General features: G+C 46.1%; 2 protein-coding genes across 2 annotated transcripts in view; both read right to left on the bottom strand.

The window, feature by feature from the left end:
* Positions 1 to 5,263: 5,263 nt before the first annotated feature.
* Positions 5,264 to 14,023, bottom strand: LOC149352243 (antimicrobial peptide microplusin-like). The gene is made up of 5 exons (XM_089577133.1): positions 13,954 to 14,023; positions 12,651 to 12,712; positions 11,965 to 12,054; positions 8,533 to 8,559; positions 5,264 to 5,314 (listed from the first exon to the last, which is right to left on the bottom strand). The coding sequence occupies exons 1-5, from the start codon at positions 14,021 to 14,023 to the stop codon at positions 5,264 to 5,266; spliced, it is 300 nt and encodes a 99-aa protein (XP_089433259.1).
* A 765-nt stretch (positions 14,024 to 14,788) lies between these two features.
* Positions 14,789 to 21,005, bottom strand: part of LOC149352242 (alanine aminotransferase 2-like) — a 30,987-nt gene continuing 24,770 nt past the window's right edge. Inside the window, exons 10-13 of the mRNA XM_089575678.1 lie at positions 19,959 to 20,024; positions 18,288 to 18,443; positions 17,116 to 17,228; positions 14,789 to 14,879 (exon numbers count right to left, since the gene is read on the bottom strand). Coding sequence (XP_089431804.1) covers positions 14,789 to 14,879; positions 17,116 to 17,228; positions 18,288 to 18,443; positions 19,959 to 20,024 — 426 coding nt within the window. The remainder of the gene's footprint in view (positions 14,880 to 17,115; positions 17,229 to 18,287; positions 18,444 to 19,958; positions 20,025 to 21,005) is intronic.

Genomic DNA, 21,005 nt, shown 5'->3' with positions numbered 1-21,005 from the left:
TCTCTTTGCTTTTATTGCATGGATCCATAACTAGCCTTTGGCTAAGGATCCAGACAGTGATGTTATGTACTGTGCTGAAGGAATAATAATAAAAAGAATTGAATTGAAATTGAATTGAATTAATGTTGTTACCGCGAAACCCGAATTTCTCGGCAGAGTGGCTGTTACAAGAAGCTCCCATAGATGGCGCCAGCCACACCATCGACGCATCGGATATTAAGCGATGGGAGCAACCGCGAGCAACGCGCCAAGCGCACAGCCCGTAGGCGTCGCCTTCCTCCTTAACCTCATATAAACACGCACCAGATGGCAACTCAGGTTGCTAGCGTCGCCTCCCAAGCTGCTACGCAGCAGACTCTTCACTGTCCCCTGACACTTGGGTTGCGAATCAGGCACGATACCAATAGTCCACGCAGGCACGTTCGCCTTGGCTTATTGGGGTTAAACGTCCCAAAGCGACTGAGGCTATGAGAGACGCCGTAGTGAAGGGCTCCGGAAATTTCGACCACCTGGGGTTCTTTAACGTGCACTGACATCGCACAGCACACGGGCCTCGGGAATTTCGCCTTCATCGAAATTCAGCCGCCGCAACCGGGATCTAACCCGCGTCTTTCGGGTCAGCAGCCGAGCGCCGCAACCACTGAGCCACCGCGGCGGGGCCAGGCACGTTCGTACGGCTTAATTAAAGCGGTGTTTTGTATATACTATGTCGTGTAGTCTTTCTCATAGTGATTGGTATTGTGAAAGAGGAAACAGTGTCTGTGTCTGCGTGTGCAAGAGGAACCGCTGTCGCGTCATACCTTTAAAGGCGGAGCCCAAATCCCCCCCCCCCCCCTAATTTTTGAGCTTTCGCTGGATCTGAATGCGCCCTGTGTAACGCTGAAAATTACCCACAATCATGACTCTCGGACTGATGCTATGAATTGTAGTTTCAAATCATCATTATCATCATCAGCCTGACTACACCCACGCAGGGCAAATGCCTCTCTCATGTCTCTCCAATTAACCCTGTCCTTTGCCAGTTGCGGCCACTGTATCCCCGCAAACTTCTTAATCTCATCCGCCCACCTAACTTTCTGCCATCCCCTGCTACGTTTGCCTTCTCTTGGAATCCCCTCCGTAACCCTCGCCGCCGCAGGGGGCAGTGTGCCGCAGAAGTAGGTGGTAGGATGGTTCGACAGGATACCAGCAAGCTCTCGCAGGAGACTAAACATCTGATTAAGAAACGCCAAAGCATGAGGTCGTCTAACCCCACAGACAGGATAGAACTAACAGAGCTATCGGAGTTAATAAATAAGCGCAAGGTAGCCGACATAAGAAAGTTTAACGCGGAGAAAATCGAGCACGCTCTAAGGAACGGAGGTAGCCTAAAATCAGTGAAGAGAAAACTAGGCATAGGTAAAAACCAGATGTATGCGCTAAAAGACAAGAAGGCAATGTCATTAGCAATATGGATAGATAGTTAAAGTAGCCGAAGAGTTCTACACAAATCTATACAGTAGCGAATGTAATCATCAAGTTACTGAGAGATGCAGTCGAGCACAGCAATGGGACATCCCGCCAGTAAGGAAGGAGGAAGTAAAGAAAGCCTTAGGAACAATGCTAAGGGGGAAAGGAGCTGGTGAGGATCAGGTAAAAGCAGATTTGTTGAAGGACGGAGGAGAGACTGTGTTAGAAAAACTAGCCACCCTGTATACGCATGCCTTGTCACCTCGAGAGTACCAGAAGCTTGGAAGAAAGGTAACATTATTTTAATTCATACGAAAGGAGACGTCAAGGTATTTACTAAGGTAATCGCTAATAGAGTCAGGACAACCTTAGCCTTCAGTCAACCAAATGATCAGGCAGGCTTTCGTAAAGGATACTCCACAACAGACCACATTCACGGTATCAATCAGGTGATAGAGAAATGCGCAGAATATAACCAACCCCTATATATAGCCTTCATTGATTACGAGTGTCAAATAAATAGCGTAAATTTCAGTAGTCTTTAATACTGTTGCGTGGGTCAGTTTGAATGCTCACCGTTCACTTAGCTGTGGAATTACAAATGAAGATGTCAATGAACTTTGAGGACATGAGCCATCAATACGTAAGTGAATGTCACTAGACTACCTATTGTGTATTTGGTGCAGGGATAAGTTCTGAGGAGCAAGAACTCTTATGTCGCGTTTTCTAACTTTCCAATCGACAGATAGCTCAATCTTAGGGGTCAACAAAAGCCATGAGGGATGCGCTATATCTTCGTCCCAAAATTATGGACAGTGTGCTGGAAACGCTTTAAGAATCTGGCATCCGTCATGTTCCTAGAGCGCGGAAACTAATTGGGGACGAAAATTGTTCCAGAAAGTTTCTGTTTTTCGCAACTCATGCAATGGAGGTTGCCGTGTACCTGTAATGACCAGAGAAGTAGCAGACGCTTGGAGAACACCCAAACACACGCGAATGTCTCTACATTAAGCCTCTACTAACGTTCCTCCGAGGTTCGTGAAAGCTCGTGCGGTATTAGTGCAGAATGCGCCTTTTTAACATGAGAGGGCATTATGCACTTTTAGCAGAAATGACGTCGAACTGCCTTAAGATGTGCCAGCAAGCCTGCGAAGCATTTTTAACACAGAGTTCACCTGCGCTTCCAGAGGTTTTATATGCGCAGCCCACGGCAGTTGCCAGTCGAGAGCTACACCACTAAAACGGCACTGCTTAACAGTCATCAAAGGCAGCCCTTTAAGACAAAGCCCAAAATCGTTTAGGGGCTTGCAGGTGAAGGTAACACCGCTGTTTATTGGCATGAAAGCATCATCTGTGTTTCTTTTAGGAAGTAGTTAATGACCTCTAGGCCTGCTTGTAAGGCTGACTAAGTGAAGCTGGCTGTTGGGCCAGGAGCCTAAATGCGGAAATCATCCGTGTATAGCGAGAACTGTGAAGCAGGTGGGAACCTCCTTGAGAGATCTGCCATCACGCACTTGAAAAGAGGAGGACTCAGCAAACTGCCCTGTGTCCCTCCGCGCATGAGCCCATGCATGCTCTGCACTTTTTCCGTCATACGTCTGAATTGATATTTCCCTGTCTCTGAGAAAGTTCAAAATCCATCTCAGAGGTTTGCTACTCACACCTACAGTTTCAGTAAGCTGAGCGGAGCATGAATGTGGCAAACAGTGTCCAATGCCCGCTTTATGCTCACAAATGCCGTTATACTGATATCACCGGGACTTCGCTTTTGCTCGAAAAATGTCACAATGTTCACAACTGCGTCCATTGGACATCGGCACCTACGAGACCCAGTCACATACTCCGAGGACAGACCTGTCGCATCACACTACCACATAAGTCTGTCACAACCATCTCTCTTCATTAGTTTGCATAAGCAGCTCCTCAAGCTCACTGGACGAAAGCAGTTGAGGAGCAGGGGTGACTTGTACCTGTCGCCCGGGCGCTCAAAGGCCTTAAAAAATCAAGACCTCCAAGCCGCCTTCAAGGCTCGGCACATGTGCCTTGAAGGCGCCTTGGAGGCGTAGGCGGCCGTCCGAGACATTTGAAACCCAAAAATAGAGCGGCCTTCGAGAAGCTGCGACCACAGCTCCATCCAGCGTAGAAAATTAAAGCGGAGAATAAAAAATTTAAACAGCGAAATATCTTAGAAACAAATAAAAAAAAGTCTTTCTGGACGTAGTTTATGCTCATGTCTACATGATGTTGCGATCTCAAAACAGTAGAGACATAGCAGTAGAACCGAGTGCCCATGGCTTCCAGGGTGACAAACAAAACCTGCGTCTGCTGACGAGAGAAGCTATCGGTAGTTTATCAAGAAGGAAACATAATGAAACAGATTTTTAAACTTAACCAAGGAGGTTATGAGTAATACGAATGAATAAAATACTCCGCTTCAGTCTTGAAGCTCTGACTTCTGCTTCTATGCAACGCAAGGAGCGCTAAAGTCCAACGACGGTTCCAGCTTAGAGGTGCACCGTATAGCAGCGTAGCGCCTCCTTTCTCGTCTTTCTCCTCTGGTGAAAGGAGACGCCTTTGCTTTTAGGGTCTCTGAGGGCTGCCGCGTGGCGGGGATATTAATGGAGTTTCAAGAAAGGGGTGATCAGAGAAATATTCCATGAATGTTGAACATACTCCTTGTTCCATAGCTTGTTAATGAACTCGAAAAACACGCCGCTGACATTGAGCCCAAGGTTTTGACGGGTGATGCAGTAGGTAATGGCGTAAGGACGAGCACCAGGTTTTGAACGGCACGAGGCTAGTGCGCACTTCAAAATTATCACTTGTAGATTCGGAATCCAAATAGGTGCGTTGAGCACGAAAACAAGAGCTAACTTTTTCATGTACATGAACAGCCGAGTTCTCAAATTCCACGCAGTCTACTGAAGAGCCGTTCATTGCATTGCTGAAAGGGGCGGTATAGCACCGCAAAAGATATTTAAAACCCTCAGACCTCAACGCCCCCATCTTCGGACGATATGTGCAGGTTTTTGTTTTTATTGTCCGCAACGTACCAATGACTACGGCCACGTCTCATCAAAGTGGCGAACTATGTTTTCCATTTTTTTTCCTCGTTCAATGTCTCTATCCTCCTCCTGATGTGTATCGGTTAGCAAGAGGGCATAATGACAGCTTCACTTCCCTGCATTTTCATTCTCCTCTCTTTCCCTTCTTTCAAAAACAATTTCATACACCAAGTATACTTTATTCGATCATAAGGGTCTCGAACCACTTTCGCTGTGCTAGAACATGTTTTTGTAGGAAAATGCGCTTTCACTGAAAGAACTTAGCACCTTCGCATATCGCGCGTTCTCATCTCGATTATGGCGTCATTCCTGCCATTATATACAAAAAACCTCGCGGGTAAGTTTTTGTCTGTACTGCCGCAGGCGTAGTCCGCATGGCTTGAAATAGTCACTCTGGTTTAACGAGCGGAATGGGCAATTGGTTACGTCCATGTACTGCAGCACGTTCAGCGAAAATGACGTGCAGTGAAGTATTACAACGCAAAGACATTTTTTTCCATGCCGATAGCGCCTGCGGGGCATCTCTTTCTTTCTGCGATATGTAACTAATTTAGGGTCCTGATGGACGTTACAACCTACAGGAATATTTGGCATTCGCGTAAGTGTGTCCCGCCAACTTTAACTTTCTGTTTAAAATGAGCACAAGAAACAAAAAAGTGCACAGACGAAAATGTGCGCAGGACTTCTTTTATTTTTCATGTTCACCTTTCCGCCACTCCTGAAGCGTGGAATTTTCTGGGTTGCGTACTTCAGCGCTCGCACTCTTCTGCGATCTCATGAAGCTCCTCGATCTCTTGATCCTGGAAGTCGAGGGTAGAAAGGCATACGTTTTATTTTTGTTTAGGAAGAATTGATCGCCGTACTAAGGAATGTGGGCCATGCTTTGGATAAACAGTTAACGAACATTTTGCCGCGATGCAACGAACGACGCATAGATAAACCTCGAAGCAGGCAGCCGGATGTTACAATTTTATTTTGGCTAGTTAAGGCTAAGGTCCCCATGGGAAGATTTATGTGCGTAGCGAAAAGCCCCTTACGTGCCAACCCAGCCGTGCTCGTCTATAGATCTTGAGAGCCGCGCAGCGCAGAGCAATGAAAGCGCAATATGTGAAAGCCGCTGTTGGGTTCCAGTAGGGATGGTGGTGTCCGCATGGCTTTTGAACGCACGTGGCTACATGTGCGCATTGTCTCTGTCCCCCTGCCACTATAAGCGCCCTAATGGTACTATCACTGTTCCCTCGGCGTGTACTATGTCCCAAGCTACAGGCATGTAGAAGGCATGTGGTACACATAGAATAGCCTTTGTGTAGACTTCGTGAACCTGCTGAGAGGTGCTGATTTTTTTAAACTCCTTGTTGATGCGAAACAACATGTATCGATGCTTTGAGCACGCGTCGCCGGATTAGAGCTTCCCTCGCGCTTTCATCTAGCCTAAGGCGGCGCGCAATAGAAACGACTAGCGGTATTTTACTGCCACTTGATCAGCAAATGCGCTCGCTTGCTACTTCCTGGTCATTTGGTGCAAGAAAGGAGGCTGCTATTTCCATTGATGCGGTCGTTGCTTTTAATGCTCTTGAAAGCTGTGGGCTTCATGCTCAGCTTCCCTTTGGTGCTTCGAATGTAGCTGGAATGCGATACTTTCCCGCACTATACGGGAGTGCACGTAATAGCTGAGAGGAAGCGTAGTGACTTGTAGAGTAAGTATTATGAAATAATGAAACTTAACAGACAAACAGACGTTTTCCATTTTCACCTAGAGCTAGCTTCCGTAAATTGCAATTTAGCACCCTCTACCGCACCTTTACATCTGGCAGCACGACTGAGATGAGAAGTTTCTTTTTTTTGAGAACTTTTGAGAAGTTTCGTTGTCAGGTGTGCACGATCCCATGCCTCTGCAAGGCTTTCTAAATTCGGGCGCGAACCTACTACATGCTACCTTCCCTTTGTGCATACCCCTATACCGCGTTAATATTCGCCGCGCTGACGGAGATAGAAATTCTCGGACGACGGCTTCAGCCCCCAAGGCTCGCCAGACACCGCTTCTCTCCCTGAGGGTGTCGAGCTTACGCGGTTGTGTTAATGCCGCACGCTCCTTACGAATCCCCATTTTACGTACGCCATCGCCACTTCATTCCTCGCTTTTGCATTAACAATTACAGCTGCTCTTTCCCTCCCCCAGGGCACATGAGCCAACAGGGACCTTCCGATTAACCTGCCTGCCTTTAATTTTCACTCTCTACCCGCAGCGGCTAGCTTCTTGCCTCGGAGAACGCCCGACAACAGCGGGTTCCCGAACGACAGCGGCCCGTCTCTAACGATTTATGTTTAGTTGTCCGCATATCACGCCACATTTTCCTGATGGCACCCATATCAGCTGTACGGCCATCTTCTGGTCTTGACATCGTCGTGTCACTCGAGGAAGTGTTAGAATATTCGAATTATTTCGCCACACATCTTTGCAATGAAGTGTGGCGGAAAGAGGCAACAAGGATCAATGATCATGCGACAAAAATATCGCCCACTGATGTTGAGTAACAGCAGAAGAGACATCAACAGTGAAAGCAGTGGATGGGATGCAGCACTACCTATTGCTTTTTTTTAAACTTTTTTTCAACCGTGTCTCCCACGCTCACCTGTTAATAATGCCCCAACTAGCCTGCCAAAATGTTCCAGCTTAGTTTCCTTTTTTTTTCACGGTACTTGACGCTTGTACTTTTCATTAAACCTATTTTTATTTTTAGACTGGCTCTCTACGGTAATCCTGACGGCAGATGGACGTATTGCTGAGACGCATTCATCACAGTAAATCAGAAGAAGGCAATCAGTGAAAGTGTTGCGAATAAGGTTTTACAAATGTTCGTACTGTACGATCTTCGAACAAGCACGCCAAATCATGATTGAAGCTGCTAGCTAGGCCAATAACTTCTTTTTTTTTTCTCAGGTGTATTAGATCTTTTTCATCACGCTTGCAAGCGTCGCCAGCGCACTGCTACGGAAGGCAAAAAGCACCAGCCTTAATTAGTGTGTTACGTGTACGGCTTATACAGGGTGTTTCACCTCAGGTTTTACACAATTTTTTAAAAATATGCTTTTTGAGTTGGAAGAGCGCTTTTTTCGGCATGACATTGTCAGTGGTGCACTACATCAGAATGCAGCTAAGATGGGCTCACTATCAGGCTGATTATCTGATATTGCAAGTTAAATTTTTGACTATTACTCTTAGACACCTTAATTACTGACAAGCCTGTAGCCCACCGTAATACCCATATCAGTTTTTTGAATTTTGAAAATGCTGTTACGCTAGGTTCTCTGGCCCTACAAATTTTGGCTATTTCGATCAGTTACGTGCACCGGAGAGGTTTCGTAGCCTGCAAGCTTTTCGAAAGCGCATGTATTTTGGTGCCATGTAGCCAAAATTTGTTGGGCTACAGCACCGAGGGAAACGGCATTTTCAAAATTCTAAAGCCGGATATGAATATTAATTAAGATGGGCTACACGCCTCCGAACGGTTATGGAGCTTAATAGTAATAGTTAAAAAGTTAACAATTCAATATTAGTTAACCAGCCTGCTAGTTAGCACTTAGCTGCACTCTGATCTACTACACCACTGACAATGCTATGCCGAAAAAAGCGCTGTTCTAACTCCAAAAACCTATTTTGAAATATTATATAGAGTCTTAAGTGAAACACCGAGTATAATGCCCAGCTACAGCTCTAGTCAACACACCAGTAACGGGTACACATGGTGATAGGCCCGCTACCGATATCAGGTTGACTGCATTATTGCAACATCGTGACTTGGGGGGTAGTTCACAGTGGGCGCATGAGCCTACTTTCGCTGCTTTTTTAAATGTGTTTACGGAAATATGTTAAGAATACTGTGTTTTCATTTGTTTCCAATTTGGTTCCGCAAAATACAGGACTTCCACAGCTTCTAAAGAGGCATTTCAGCAATCTTGGGCCCCAGTCAGCCAAAGATATAAAACCTTTTTACTGAACAAATTGCTATTTACTCACCGTCAGATAGGTCTTGAGAGTCTCCCCCTGTGGGTAGAAAAGGCAAAAAGAGAGATGGTATATCTAACTGATCGGTCACTTCCAGCAACTCCAGTGTCAGTTCCATGTGATAGAATACTACTTTTGGAGTAACGCACACCTACTACCTACTTTCGTCTTCAAGTCCAAACTAACTCGGCGTTTGTTATTGCTGGTAGTTGGTGCGATGCATAATGAGATTTTAGCATAAAAACACACCTGAAACGCCGTCAGTAAGGACGTAAAATAAAGCATGAAACGGAAGTCCAGGGACAGTGTTTCATGTGTGTATACGCAAAGCATTAGCCGAATCCAGGCTGCACTAGATTCAGTAGTGCAAAATATTTGTGGTTTAAAGTGCCGAAGGCACACGTAGGCCATGAAGGATGCCGTGGTTCAGGGCTCTATATCAGTTTCAGCCATTTAGGGCTCTTCAGCGTGGGCCGTGACAGCATACAGCACACGGGCGTCTCTTGAATTCTGCCTCCATCAAAATGCGGCTGCCGATACCGGAATTTGATCCCACGGCCTTGGATTGAGCAGCCGAATGCCAAAACCACTCACTGTGGCTGTGGCATTTGACTGAGCAAGGAAGTCGTTGTTGTTGTTCGCCTCTGATAGAGTGGCAAGGAAGTTCTGTGTTTTATTGCAGAGAAAGGTCCAGCAGCGCCCACAGCTCAAGAATGCGCTGGATGTCGAATGGGCACGAACATGAGACAGTATCAAACGAATAAATGTCCGCCGCTTGCATGCATAAAAAGACAACGGAGCAGTTCTAATGCTCATTACAATTTTTAAAGGACAGCTGCAATGACGCTTGAACTTGTCGGCGCTTCTAGAAGACTGTTTTTTTCAAATACCATACAACGTAGTCATGTGCATGCAGGCACGTGGAAGCGATCGTTTTCCAAACTTAGGCTCTTGAAACTCGGGAAGGGACGTGTCTCATCACTATGTATAGTTTACTTTGAAATGAATTCATTCATTTATTTGCGTCTTCTCTCATTCAAGTGTGAGGCTATAAACGCAGCGAGGAACATAGACGACTGGGTGCCATATGGGAATATAAGTATGCGACTCAGACACGAGTAAGAGGCGAGCATATACACGAAGCACGATGACATCAAAATAATGACCTATTAAAATATTGGAGGACGCTTAAGCTTCGTCTTTAGGAGTGCAACGCGACAGCGTTTTGCAGCGCTGCCAGGGAGTCCACGGAACGCCATCGCCCGTTCGGCTCGACGCCTTGCCCGTTGGAAACACCTTTGAACGCAACGCATGTTTGAGGAAAGGAAATGGCGCAGTAATTGCCTCATATCTCGGTGGACACCCGAATCGCACCGTAAGGGAAAGGAAGAAGGTGGGAGTGAAAGAAGGAGATAAAAAGGTGCCATAATGAAGGAAATGAAAATTGTATTTGAGGAAAGGAAATGACGCAGTAACTGTCTCACATATCTTGGTGGACACCCGCAGCCTTCGATTATAGGTCGCCGGTTCGAATTCCTGCCGCAAGCTAGGCTATAACTTAACTGGTAAGTTTATGCTGCGCGGAACACTGAATCGTATGGCACCAACTGAAACATTCTGCGGCAAACGGTTGGCATGATACTGCAACTACAACAACTACAACTACTACGACGCCGACGGCTTTTCGACCGAACGAGCTGTATACGTTTGCGCGTAATAAACATAATGGTTTAACTTTTGCAAATCATATCACTGCTTTTGATATCGTGTTAAAGCTCGGCTAATGAGAGCCGACAAGTAGTAAAATGCAGTCAAATGGACAGCTTTCTTGTATAGACTAGGAGGTGGAACGCTGTGCTCAAATCGAAAACAGACGCGTGGAACAAAAAGTGGTCCCTGTTTGCGGACGTTCCTTTGCAGTGCTGTCCATTTATGCGATAGACATTCGCGTCGTCCGCAGTACACGCTTATAACGCGTGCTACTGTGATGTTGAAATTATTGTTAATTCTTGTGCATGGTTTGTTAACAAAAACTTCGGGATGTTTTATTATTGTTATTTTTGGTTTTATGGGCGTTTAACCTCCCAAAGCGACTCAGGCTACGAGCGACGCTGTACAGGGAGGGCTGCGGATAATTTCGACCGCCTATAGGGTCTTTAACCTGCACTGACACTGACGTGCACTGACGGGCTTCTAGCATTTCGCCTCCATCGTAATGCGACCGCCACGGCCGCGATCGGACCCTCGTCTTTCGGGTCAGCAGCCGAGCACCATAACCACTGAGCCAACGCGGCGGCTCGAGGTGTTTTATAGAGAGGTGACAAACCAAACAAAATGTAACTTCACTGAATGAATTTGGTGCCACAACAAGTGTCGAAGCAAGATAATCATTAAAAAAATTTTGCACGCCGAAGCTACAGCAGACATTTCAGGCACACCGATGGGTAGGGGGGGGGGGGGGGGGGGGGGCTCCGCACAAATCTGACACCCTGGAATTTTTTTTTTTCAGATTCCGTCGAAGTGCGGCCGCCGCAGCTGGCAATATACCCCGCGTACTCGTGCTCCTCAGCAGAACGCTAAAGCCGTTTATCTACCGTGACGGATATTTTGCATTGATCATTTTGCATTGTTTTCTGGGATTCCAAACGGCATACGCATGTTCCACTCTGGGTAAGTATACTGTCGTGGCAAGAGGCTCCTGGATCAGCTATCGTGGCGCATACAGCCTCTATGGCAACCTGGTTCCACGCATGAGATAAAGCACGTGCGGCTTCCAAGTTTACACGATTACGTCGCTGGCAACTAGCAGAGGTCGCAGCTATGGGCTCCAATAGGCTTATATCCCGCGTTGTGGGCATTTCTGTCTGCAAGAATAGCGACGGAGTACGCAGTCCTATATCTTCGTAGAGAAATGTCATTACATGTCGATTGGAAGCTTTCATTCAGACTGCCTGATTTGGAAAGAACATAGCTAAGTTTTGCTTCCTCTTCGGGACCACTACGCACAACATCGAAACTGCGGCACCTATGTGGCATGCCACCACAGAAGACAAATTCAAATCATTAAGCTCCGTGCTACTATCTTTTATGAATGCATTTCACTTTCTATTAAGCGGCACTGCCGACTGGCGACTTCCACAAAACGACCAGATTCACAGGACGGCTAGACAGAAACGAAGGCTGCAGATTTACATCTAATTCTTGCCTTTTTTTTACACACAAGCGAATTGTAAATCGCAATAAATTTGACGCAAAATACGCTGTTCGCCTTTTTGGGATAGTGGTGCTCTAGTAATAGCCAATTGTCCTCCGCCACCTTGCATTGCTAAGGTAGAGAGCAAGTCGCGAATTCGTCGCTCGCAGAGACCGGAAACACGCAAACACTAGGAACGAGAACTAAGTAAATATATTCAGAATAGGCTCTTAAAGAAATGTCCCACGTACCAGTTCTCCCTGCTCGCACAGCTTGCGGAACAGGCAAACGTCACTGAGGCAGTTCTCACCATGCCTTGCCTTTGCAAGCGTCAGCCTGAGCTGTAGACGTTAAAAAAAATAAGAAAAAATATTTATTTACTTAACGCAAATTCTGTGAACATAGGCTGCATACGCACGTCCACTGAAATAAAACCAATAGATGTCATACATAAAGTAAATAAAAACTGTGCCCGGGGATTAGTGGAAGTTATGCATTTTTGTTTTTTTAGCCAGCAAAATCCAACACATTACACGGCACTTTACGACTTCCTGGTAAAGTCAAAAGAAACAATCATATCTGAGGAATTTAGGCATTGTTAATTTTTTTTCATTATTTGTGCATAGTATTGCACGTGAAGTTTAACACCCCAAAGCTGCACACGGGGCTACGAGAGGCTCGGGATTAATTTTAAGCACTTAGAGTTCTTCAGGAGCTTCCTTGCTGGACACAAACTTACGTACAAGCGCCTCAGTTATATTTCCATGCAACCACGTTGGTAAAAGAAAGACGGTGCGCCATTTACGCCCAATGAGAGATATATGTGGTGCCCTGTTTAAGGCATGAAAGAAGTTGTGCACGAAGGATCCAGCAAGCATATCTGAACACGTCATATTCATCATTCCACAGTTATATTCTGAAGCTAGCATTTACGTACCTTATGAGAGGCCTTGAGCTCAATGCACAGCGTCACTCGGATGAGCTTTGGCGTGTCGAAGCCTGAAAAGAAATAAGTGGGCACAACAATTTTAGAGCGAAATCTCTAATTCACAACCGAGGCTGCATCGCTGAAGCCTTGACCTGGACTTTGAATAAATAAATAAATAATGACGCGACTGGGATTCGAACCTGCGGTGGCGCGAAAAGACCAGCTTTGCTGGCCACTGCACGAGAGCACTATGCTATCGCCGCAACCGACCACGTCTTGTTTTAAACTGCAACGCACCCTCCCGCTGTGCAGTGCATGACGTCGTCATCATCAACTTCCTTCTACGGCGCGAACAAGTCAGATGAGCCTAACCTCGATGAAAGCTTTACTTGAGTCTAATACCGTCGCCAGACGTACGTGCCGAACGACCCAGCAAAGCGAAACGATGAGCCAACAGGCTAAACACACGTTTTCGCAAGTCTACTCGGCTTAACTACGTTAGAACCCTATCATTTTTTTTCATTTACTTTTTGAACCGATTTTATCCAAGATGAAGTGGGCTGTTTCTTCAATGTTCCTTCCTCTGTGGAACGCTTCGCAATCAGTGCAACACAGACTGCTATTATTAAAAAGCATACGGATTGAATTTTTAACGCCAGTTGTCTCCGGTTGCAGCATGTGAATCTCATTCTAATTAGACGCTGCCCATTATCAAAATTCACTAATTCGTCAGTTAAGCTTTACTGACGGAAAAACAGGGTATACGACCAACTGGTCAAGATTCAGCCGCACACTGTGCGCGTGCTCAAACCACACGCGCCAAGAGAATATAGCCTTTATTTCTAGAAGTCGGTCGGTTTTCAGAGGCGTTCTCAATTTCAGTAAGAATGCCGGCAGCTAGAAACAGCTCGAATATCCCGTGAATTCCCGTGGACAGGTAGAAAGTTCTCTGCCGTGTAACCACCACCCTTTCCTCCTCAAGAAGCGAGAATTTCCGCCTCAAAGTCGGCAAAGAGCATGCTGCGAACTTATTTCTGATTATCGCGTTTGTCTTCTGTAAAACTCTGCACTGCAGCGAGGCTATTGAAATATTTGCGCTGCTTCGCATGCACTCGAGAATTTCCGACATATCTTAGAATTTAGAAGAGAGGATACCGGCCATTGCAAGCTCTATATGAACCGGCTTCTGAATGTCTTTGACAATTCGCTTTCAAAGGGCATGTCGACTGTCGGAAAATATTCGAGGCAGCAGTTGAGCGCTGCAAAGAACGTACGCTGACACAGACTGTTCGTGACAGGAGTATTAGCTCACCGCATAGCTCGAGGTGTCCCGCCGAAGCCGTGAGAACGGCCAACGCCAGGAAGACGAACAGGATCTTCATTTTGCTTTTGCACGGAGTACCTTCGGCCAAGAAGCGCACTGAGGTCGACTGAAGTGAGAGCCGAGTAGCTGGGGCCCTTATACATGTGCCCAAACACTTGAGGCGCAGCGTTGCCAACGAGGTGTCTTCGCAGCCGTTTGGAACGGCCATTTTATCTCTTTTGCAGCGTTGTTCTTCACAAGCGTTGTGGTAGCGTTGCGGTGAGTGTCCTTCTTACAAGGGATGCTGCCTTAGCAGTCTTAAGATAGGCACGTGTCGAACAGGGTTGCCCTTCGATAAACCCCTGAACTTGTCACCATGTGCCGGGGTGAAACAACGGCGATTACTCTACCACAACCGCCCTCTCATAATAACAATTTTTTTTTCTGCGCTCTAAGGCAGAGTGCACAAGTTGGTATCAGTGCACGCATGGACGTGGAATGGAAGCGTAAGATTATAATTCAACAGCTAACGAGTACCAGCCCCGAGCATGTAGCCATCGGTTGTTCCCGAATAGCACCAGGAAAGGAAATTCGAGAGGGCTGTTTATTAAAATAACAAAGTCCATGCAGGTACAACAATATTAATACTACTTCAAAGAGTACTTGCGTAGCAGTAATCCTTAAAGCATGTGTGGCATTGGTAGCTTTTGTTTAGGTTTGAAAGAGCTTCTAATATTCCAGCTAGTTCTTTATTGCGTTAATGGTAAGAAAAACTGGCAATTTTGCACAGTCTTTAATGCGCAGGTAAAATGAGGTTCATTCAGCCATCCATTTTAAAGGTGTTTCATGCGTACTCAGCCATCAAATCCTTTTGAAAAGACTCCAGGCGGTCGAACATCTCCATTAGCTTGTCCTTTGGCGGCAGTATTGTGATCCTGTGGTGCAAAGGTAAATGTTTCGTTGTTTAGAGGGCAGGTTTTAAATTTAAAGACGCGCGTCGTTACAGCGTATAGCTGTGTCTTTCTACAAATCGTTCAGTCTCGAATGCGGCAATTTCTATAATGCGCAATCTGGAGCTTTAATTTTGACTTCCGGTACTACACGGTACTCAGCTGTATTTCAGAACCGACAGCATTGTTTGACTCCTCTTCATAAGCTACTATATGGGAAAGGCTCCGGCAAGCGTGATGAAAATCATAGCCCGGAAACGGTAGTGGCTCGCTGCAGCTGACTGCATTCACATATTCATGACTTTAAATGCTACTGAGTTTTGGTAGTGCTCTCATAGTACCGACTATTACAGTTCCGGCTCTGTGGCTTTACTCACGAGGAAAACATCGGGGACATAATGGAAACGCTGTGGTCGACGAGGTGGAGAAACGGCACTTGGCTGTTAATGCGCATTGTTGAAAACGTGCCGCAGTCTTCAATTCGTGCAAGCTTGCAGCTGACGTCGTTCCACGTGGCTAGAGACCGTGCTTGTCATTGATACTTTGGCAATGCTCAACGCGTCACTCATATGGAGTCTCCATGAACCTCGGGTACACCTCTATATTCCGGGAATAACTAAGAAATCTGGTTTATCATCACCTCCTCTCAAACAAATGGCACTGCATCTGAATTTTAACCATAAACACCGCATACTTGTCTACACAGACGGCTCAGTGACTTCAACAAGTTCTGTTGGGTCTGTGGTGATACCGGCCAGGTCTATTTTAATGAAGGTGAGGACTACGTATCTCACCTCTTCAACTGGTGTATAACTAGTTGCCCTACGGGCTGCAGTTCAATTCATCAGTCAGGAATCTGCATATGACTGGGCAGTTTTCACCGACTCTAAAGCAGCCCTTCAAGGCCTGCAAGCTGCTCTACGCCACGGGTCACACGAACAACTCGTTGAAGAAATCCGCAAGCTGTACCATGACGCCACATTGAAAGGACATGACATAATTTTCCAGTGGCTGCCAGGCCACTACGGTATTCATGGAAATCCCCAGGCCGACGAAGCTGCCCGTTCTGCCCACAATGACAGAATCCCTGTCAATCTCCCTGTAACGAGAGCTGACGCAGCGTGTGAGCTTCGTTCTTTGAGGCTGGAGCTCACACGTTCAGCGTGGAACATGGGAGAGTCGCAACTGTCGCATCAGGGCATTGGACCCTGGACTGCGCCTCTGTCTTCCGTGTGATGTAGCGCATCGTGAAGCAACATTACTGTGCCGTCTATGGCTCGGCGTTGCCTTCACAGCCCTTCTTGTGCAACTGTGTCTTTGAAGAGATAATCAATCATCTCCTGTGTGAGTGCCCTGTCTTTGTGAACGAAAGACGTAAGCTGCGTTGTGCTCTAGACCGCCTTGATCCTCGCCCCTTCACAGAGGCCAAGATCCTCGGTCCGCGGCCATTACAGTTGACTGCCATTAAGACTTACAAGGCACTACTTTGATTTTTGCGAGAGACTGCCTGGATTGACAGATTGTGACTGTGTTTTCTGTTCCTTCTGCTTTCCCTCTTTAATCCCCTTATTCCCTTCCCCAGTGCAGGGTAGCCAACCGGAAACCTTTCTGGTTAACATCCCTGCCTTTCCGCCCTCTCTGTATCTATCTATCTCAACGCGTGTCACTGAAAGAAAACGAAACTCAGGGAAGAAAAATCAATCGAACACTAGCGAAACAAGTAACATGGTAGCTTGCACTGGTAACCATGGTCAGGAAGAGTCGCATGTTTATACTACCTTCGGCATCAACTGATGTAAAGTCTTGTAGGTAGCCACGGAAGATATAACAAAAGTGGCACGAGGAACAGGAAAAAAGAAGGCGCACAAACGACAGGAGCAGCGGCTACTTTAAAGTGAGTTTATTTTGCAGCAAGCCTGTCCTTTTGCAAGACAATCGAGCTGTATCACAAATCACCCCGTTTTTCGCGCCGTCTTTTTTACCTTTCTGCATGAACGAGCTACCCCAAACAAGAATATTACTTGAGCCTTCAAAAGACCAATTTTTGAGGTGCACATTACAACGATACTTCTCCTTCAGACCTATTTAATTCTCGTCTCGTGTCATGCCGAGCGGCTGGCTGGTGCTATAGCGGGAGTGCCAACGTGCTTGAGCCAGAGAAGCAGGGGGAAAAAGTCTCATGCATGACTGTTGTTATCGCGCTGAAACGATTTCAACTTACCGCATGTGGAACCGTCCAGGGAGCCGTCCGAACGCGGAGCTTGGTAGTACGCAAACGCCTTTCCTCTTCAGCAGTTCTTCAGCGTAAAATACATCAGCCTCTTTGTGTTGGCACTGCGTTAAATCAGGGGCACAAAAATGAGTTGTTTATTTTTTCGACGAGTTGAAACACGCACGAGGTACAAATGTGAGGTTTGTTAAATATCCTCTTACAATTGAGTCCTTGAGTGTTTACCAAACTCCACCCAAAATTATGTAGTGCCGCATCTCTTTCTCTTCATTTCTAAAAGAATATCTGGCCCGAACTAGTTCCTGTAGTTTTCACTGAAGGATTTCACTGGATGTCGTCGTAAGGATACTTAATCGATACAAGTCTGCAAATGTCGGCTCCGCTGAACTATCACCCGTTTTCTCTTGGCAGCGCTCAGATGGGTTTCGCACTTCACCAGAAACTGAGGCCTCTGCAATTTTGGGTGGGCTTCAGAACTTTCAAGTGATAGAACTGCACAAACGAGCATCAGTTATATTGCCAGTCATGCAACTTCAGAACTAAATGGCCCAGAACTTTCCGACTTTACATCAAAAGTTTTAAAATTCATTCCTGCGCAGTGCAATGTTCCTGAGAGCTGGTGTTCATGTTTACAGGCGTCACCGCGGGGAGTGACAAAAATAATTGATGCTGCATGAATACCCATTCTTTGGGTGCAACGTGTCCAGGTCGGAGTCCCGTAAACAGGGCTGCCAAGGAAGGTATTTTTATTGAGCGTAGGTTTTAAACAAATCTGGAACCTAAGCTTTGCTAATAAGAGCGAAATGCCCGCAACAGATACCTTTTGGCACATACATGCCAGAATTTACCAAGTAGGAGAGCAAAAAGTTCGACTTCAACACATACTTATTTCCTTTCTCCGGGGCCTAAAGTTACTCTGAGGATTCTGGTTTTTTCAAGTGGGCTCAGCTGCAACATCATCGAATGATTTGATTTAGGCAAAGCTAAAGTGTGATAGAAAAATACAGTGTAGCCTAAGGAGAGCGACATTGACTCTCCGCTCCTAACTCGCGCAATGAAATGTCGGATCTGTAGTGCCAAAAACTAACCACTATTTTTTCGTCAACGTATTTATAATCTGTGCCACCCTGTTTAACAGAGAATAGCACACAAGGCTTTCTAACCTGCGCTTCCTCGATGGCCTTCTCCGGAATGAATACGCGCACGTAGGCGGCCATAGATCCGTGAACAGGACTGCAGTGGATTCCCTCGATGGCGTTCAGCCTGTCCTCAGCCAACCTGGCGCGCTCCGCCAGAGAGTTCAATATTAAGGCCTTCTCCTGCGACAAGGCGTCCAACACAAGGTAACTAATGCAGCGTGAACTGGCATTAAAAATGAACTGCGGCATTTTATGTGTCCTTTTTAGCAGCGCGCATGCGTAGAATATTGATAAAGGAGACCATCTGGAGATAAGACGAATGATCTTGCTCTCGTGCACTGAATTTTGGTGGCACGCCAGTAATTGTCCCAAGTAACGATATAAATGCAAGTACCTATGTAGGCGCTGCTAAGAAATGGTGATCCAGTGCCTTCTAAGAGATCCTTTCACTTGAAGTTTTGCGCGCATGCAAGTGTATAATTCTCTGATACGCATACATACCAGTAGGCAGGCTGCTTTGTTTGACAATGCATCTTTTTCAGTCCACCGATCACCAAGCCAGCTAGTCGCATTCGCAAACCATAGCGCCATTCAGCTTTCAGTTTGTTTTGAATTCAAGATAAATCATCCCGGCCGCGGGCATGTGGCTTAATTGCACAGGACTGAGTCCTTGACATGGAAGAATGTTGCAAAAAATATCGGTTTCTGCCCGCGGATAATTTTGCAGCCGGTAGTGCCTCGTTGCCTCTAACTTCGGGAATGGTGATGCTGGTGGGTTCGTGGGGGGTAGTGCGCGGGCAGCGTGGGAGTACTGGAGGAAAAAAAAAAAAAAGGCCGGGTAGCGAGGAAGTCCACTATGTTGCGCGTTTTTTTTTGCGTTTTTTTTGCGACGCCTGAAAACGAAGCGCTAGCTCTGGAAAGAGCTAAGCTCTAAAAGCACATACAAAGTTGGAACCACGTTTTTAACGAGTCGCCAGTGGTCTGATTTCCTTGTCTCGGATTTGAATGTGCAACAGGCAGCTAAGAGAGCCCTTGGTTAATATAACGGTCGTGCTTTGTGCTCGCGCTTCATTCGCTGCAAGCATTCATCGTGAAAGGCTGAAGTGTGTTCTAGGCGATGCACAGGTGGTCCTGTATAGCGCATCTCGCTATTTGCGTCCTTGATGCTTTTAAGGAGCAACTTTAGCAAGCGGTTTTCGGCTATTTTTTTTATAGTAACTTATAATAACTTTAGGAAGGTAATTTATGCAGTCGTAAGGGCTCCCCTTCGCGCTCCTCTATGCCGCAGTCAATGGGCGGTAGGCCAGTCGTAATTTTTATCCCTGTTCAAGAATAATTAGAGAGCACTTTTCAGATATGGCGCATATTGGTCTTTCTTTCCCCAAGCTAAGAGAAGTTGCATGTGTACGCCTTGTAGATGCACTGCAAGTTCTACTTGCGAGGTGAAGTGATAGTTCAGACTTGTATAGATACTCGTTACTGAGAAACAGGCTGTGTGCATATGGTTGTGTCTTCACTGCCGTTTTTCACAATTCAGACAACCCTCTTTCAGTGACTGAAATGAAGCACATGCCGCTGTAAGACGCATTTATATATTTATCAGGTAAATATTGGCAGGCAACATGACAATATATACGTTGCAGCTCTTATTAGGTTCGAAAAAAATTAATGTACACTATTATTTGGTTCGCATACCTTGATGTACAATTCGTACGAAGCATCGCCTGAACACGGAGGCTTCACCAAGCAATCCAATGCTACCTGCGATGCGAGACAAGAAAAAGAGCGCGGCTTACTGCTGCGGTGCCCGTAGCACAGAAGCTGAGAAGTTCTACCGCAGGTTCTAAAGTTTGGGGTATGTATTAAGAGCGTTCAGGTACGTGGTTATCAACAAGAAGAATGTCTCTAGGTATTGCCGTCATTCATGCCACTGATAAATACTCGAAAGTAATCCGAACACCTCAGAAAAGAACAGCGGCATCGAACGCACCTACAACGCTTGAATGCGTCCCCAAGTAATGGCGATTTTCACGACCTAGAGGGGTCAACTGAAATCAGCCAATATGGCGGCGTTACGGAGGTCTGCTCCTGGCGTCAGCATAGATAGTTGGGCTTGTTTTAATGTTTAGAATTAAACTCAGCGTTGTTCGTCGATAGTGGCAGCCTTGCGAGAAGCAAACAGTCTGTTTTTCTTTGGGCGGTGCAAAAGGAATAAATGACAGACAAAGAAGAAATCGCTGTCTGGCGTTTGAAATTGCCCAATGTGAAAGCTCTGTGCTAGACGGTCGACACGCGCTTCGGAGAAAATTTAAAATTAATGACATCGACGATGAAGGCTGAAAAAAATCGAACCGCAATTTTTCGCATTTGGTGCCGTAGGTAAAAAAAAAACAACCTATAGAGGCTTTCATGCTATTTGCGCAGAAAGAGACAGAAAAGTTTGCCACTTTCGCTTGAGCTTTAACTGATAAAACTAAGTCGTTTAGGCATTTATACCTCACAGATTTTGTTAACTACGAGCTAGTTTAAATATCATTAAATATTGTAACCCTCTGTACAAGTGAAAAGCGAGAACAGTGAGGGCCCTTTTTTCCTTCGTTGTTTTAACGAAGCAATCAAGTGCGCCTTGCGGCTCAGTTCGTAGCTAAGCAGGGATGGAAGGCACGTAATAAATTAAAGGGACGCTATGATGACACAATTCTTTTCTTCCAGGTCTATTCGATTCTTACCAAACGCCCGTCT

Source organism: Amblyomma mixtum, chromosome 3 (genome assembly GCF_055824585.1).
Source record: "Amblyomma mixtum isolate Tamu chromosome 3, ASM5582458v1, whole genome shotgun sequence".
Classification (NCBI taxonomy): Eukaryota; Metazoa; Arthropoda; class Arachnida; order Ixodida; family Ixodidae; genus Amblyomma; species Amblyomma mixtum.
This window is presented reverse-complemented; position numbering and strand designations above follow the sequence as displayed.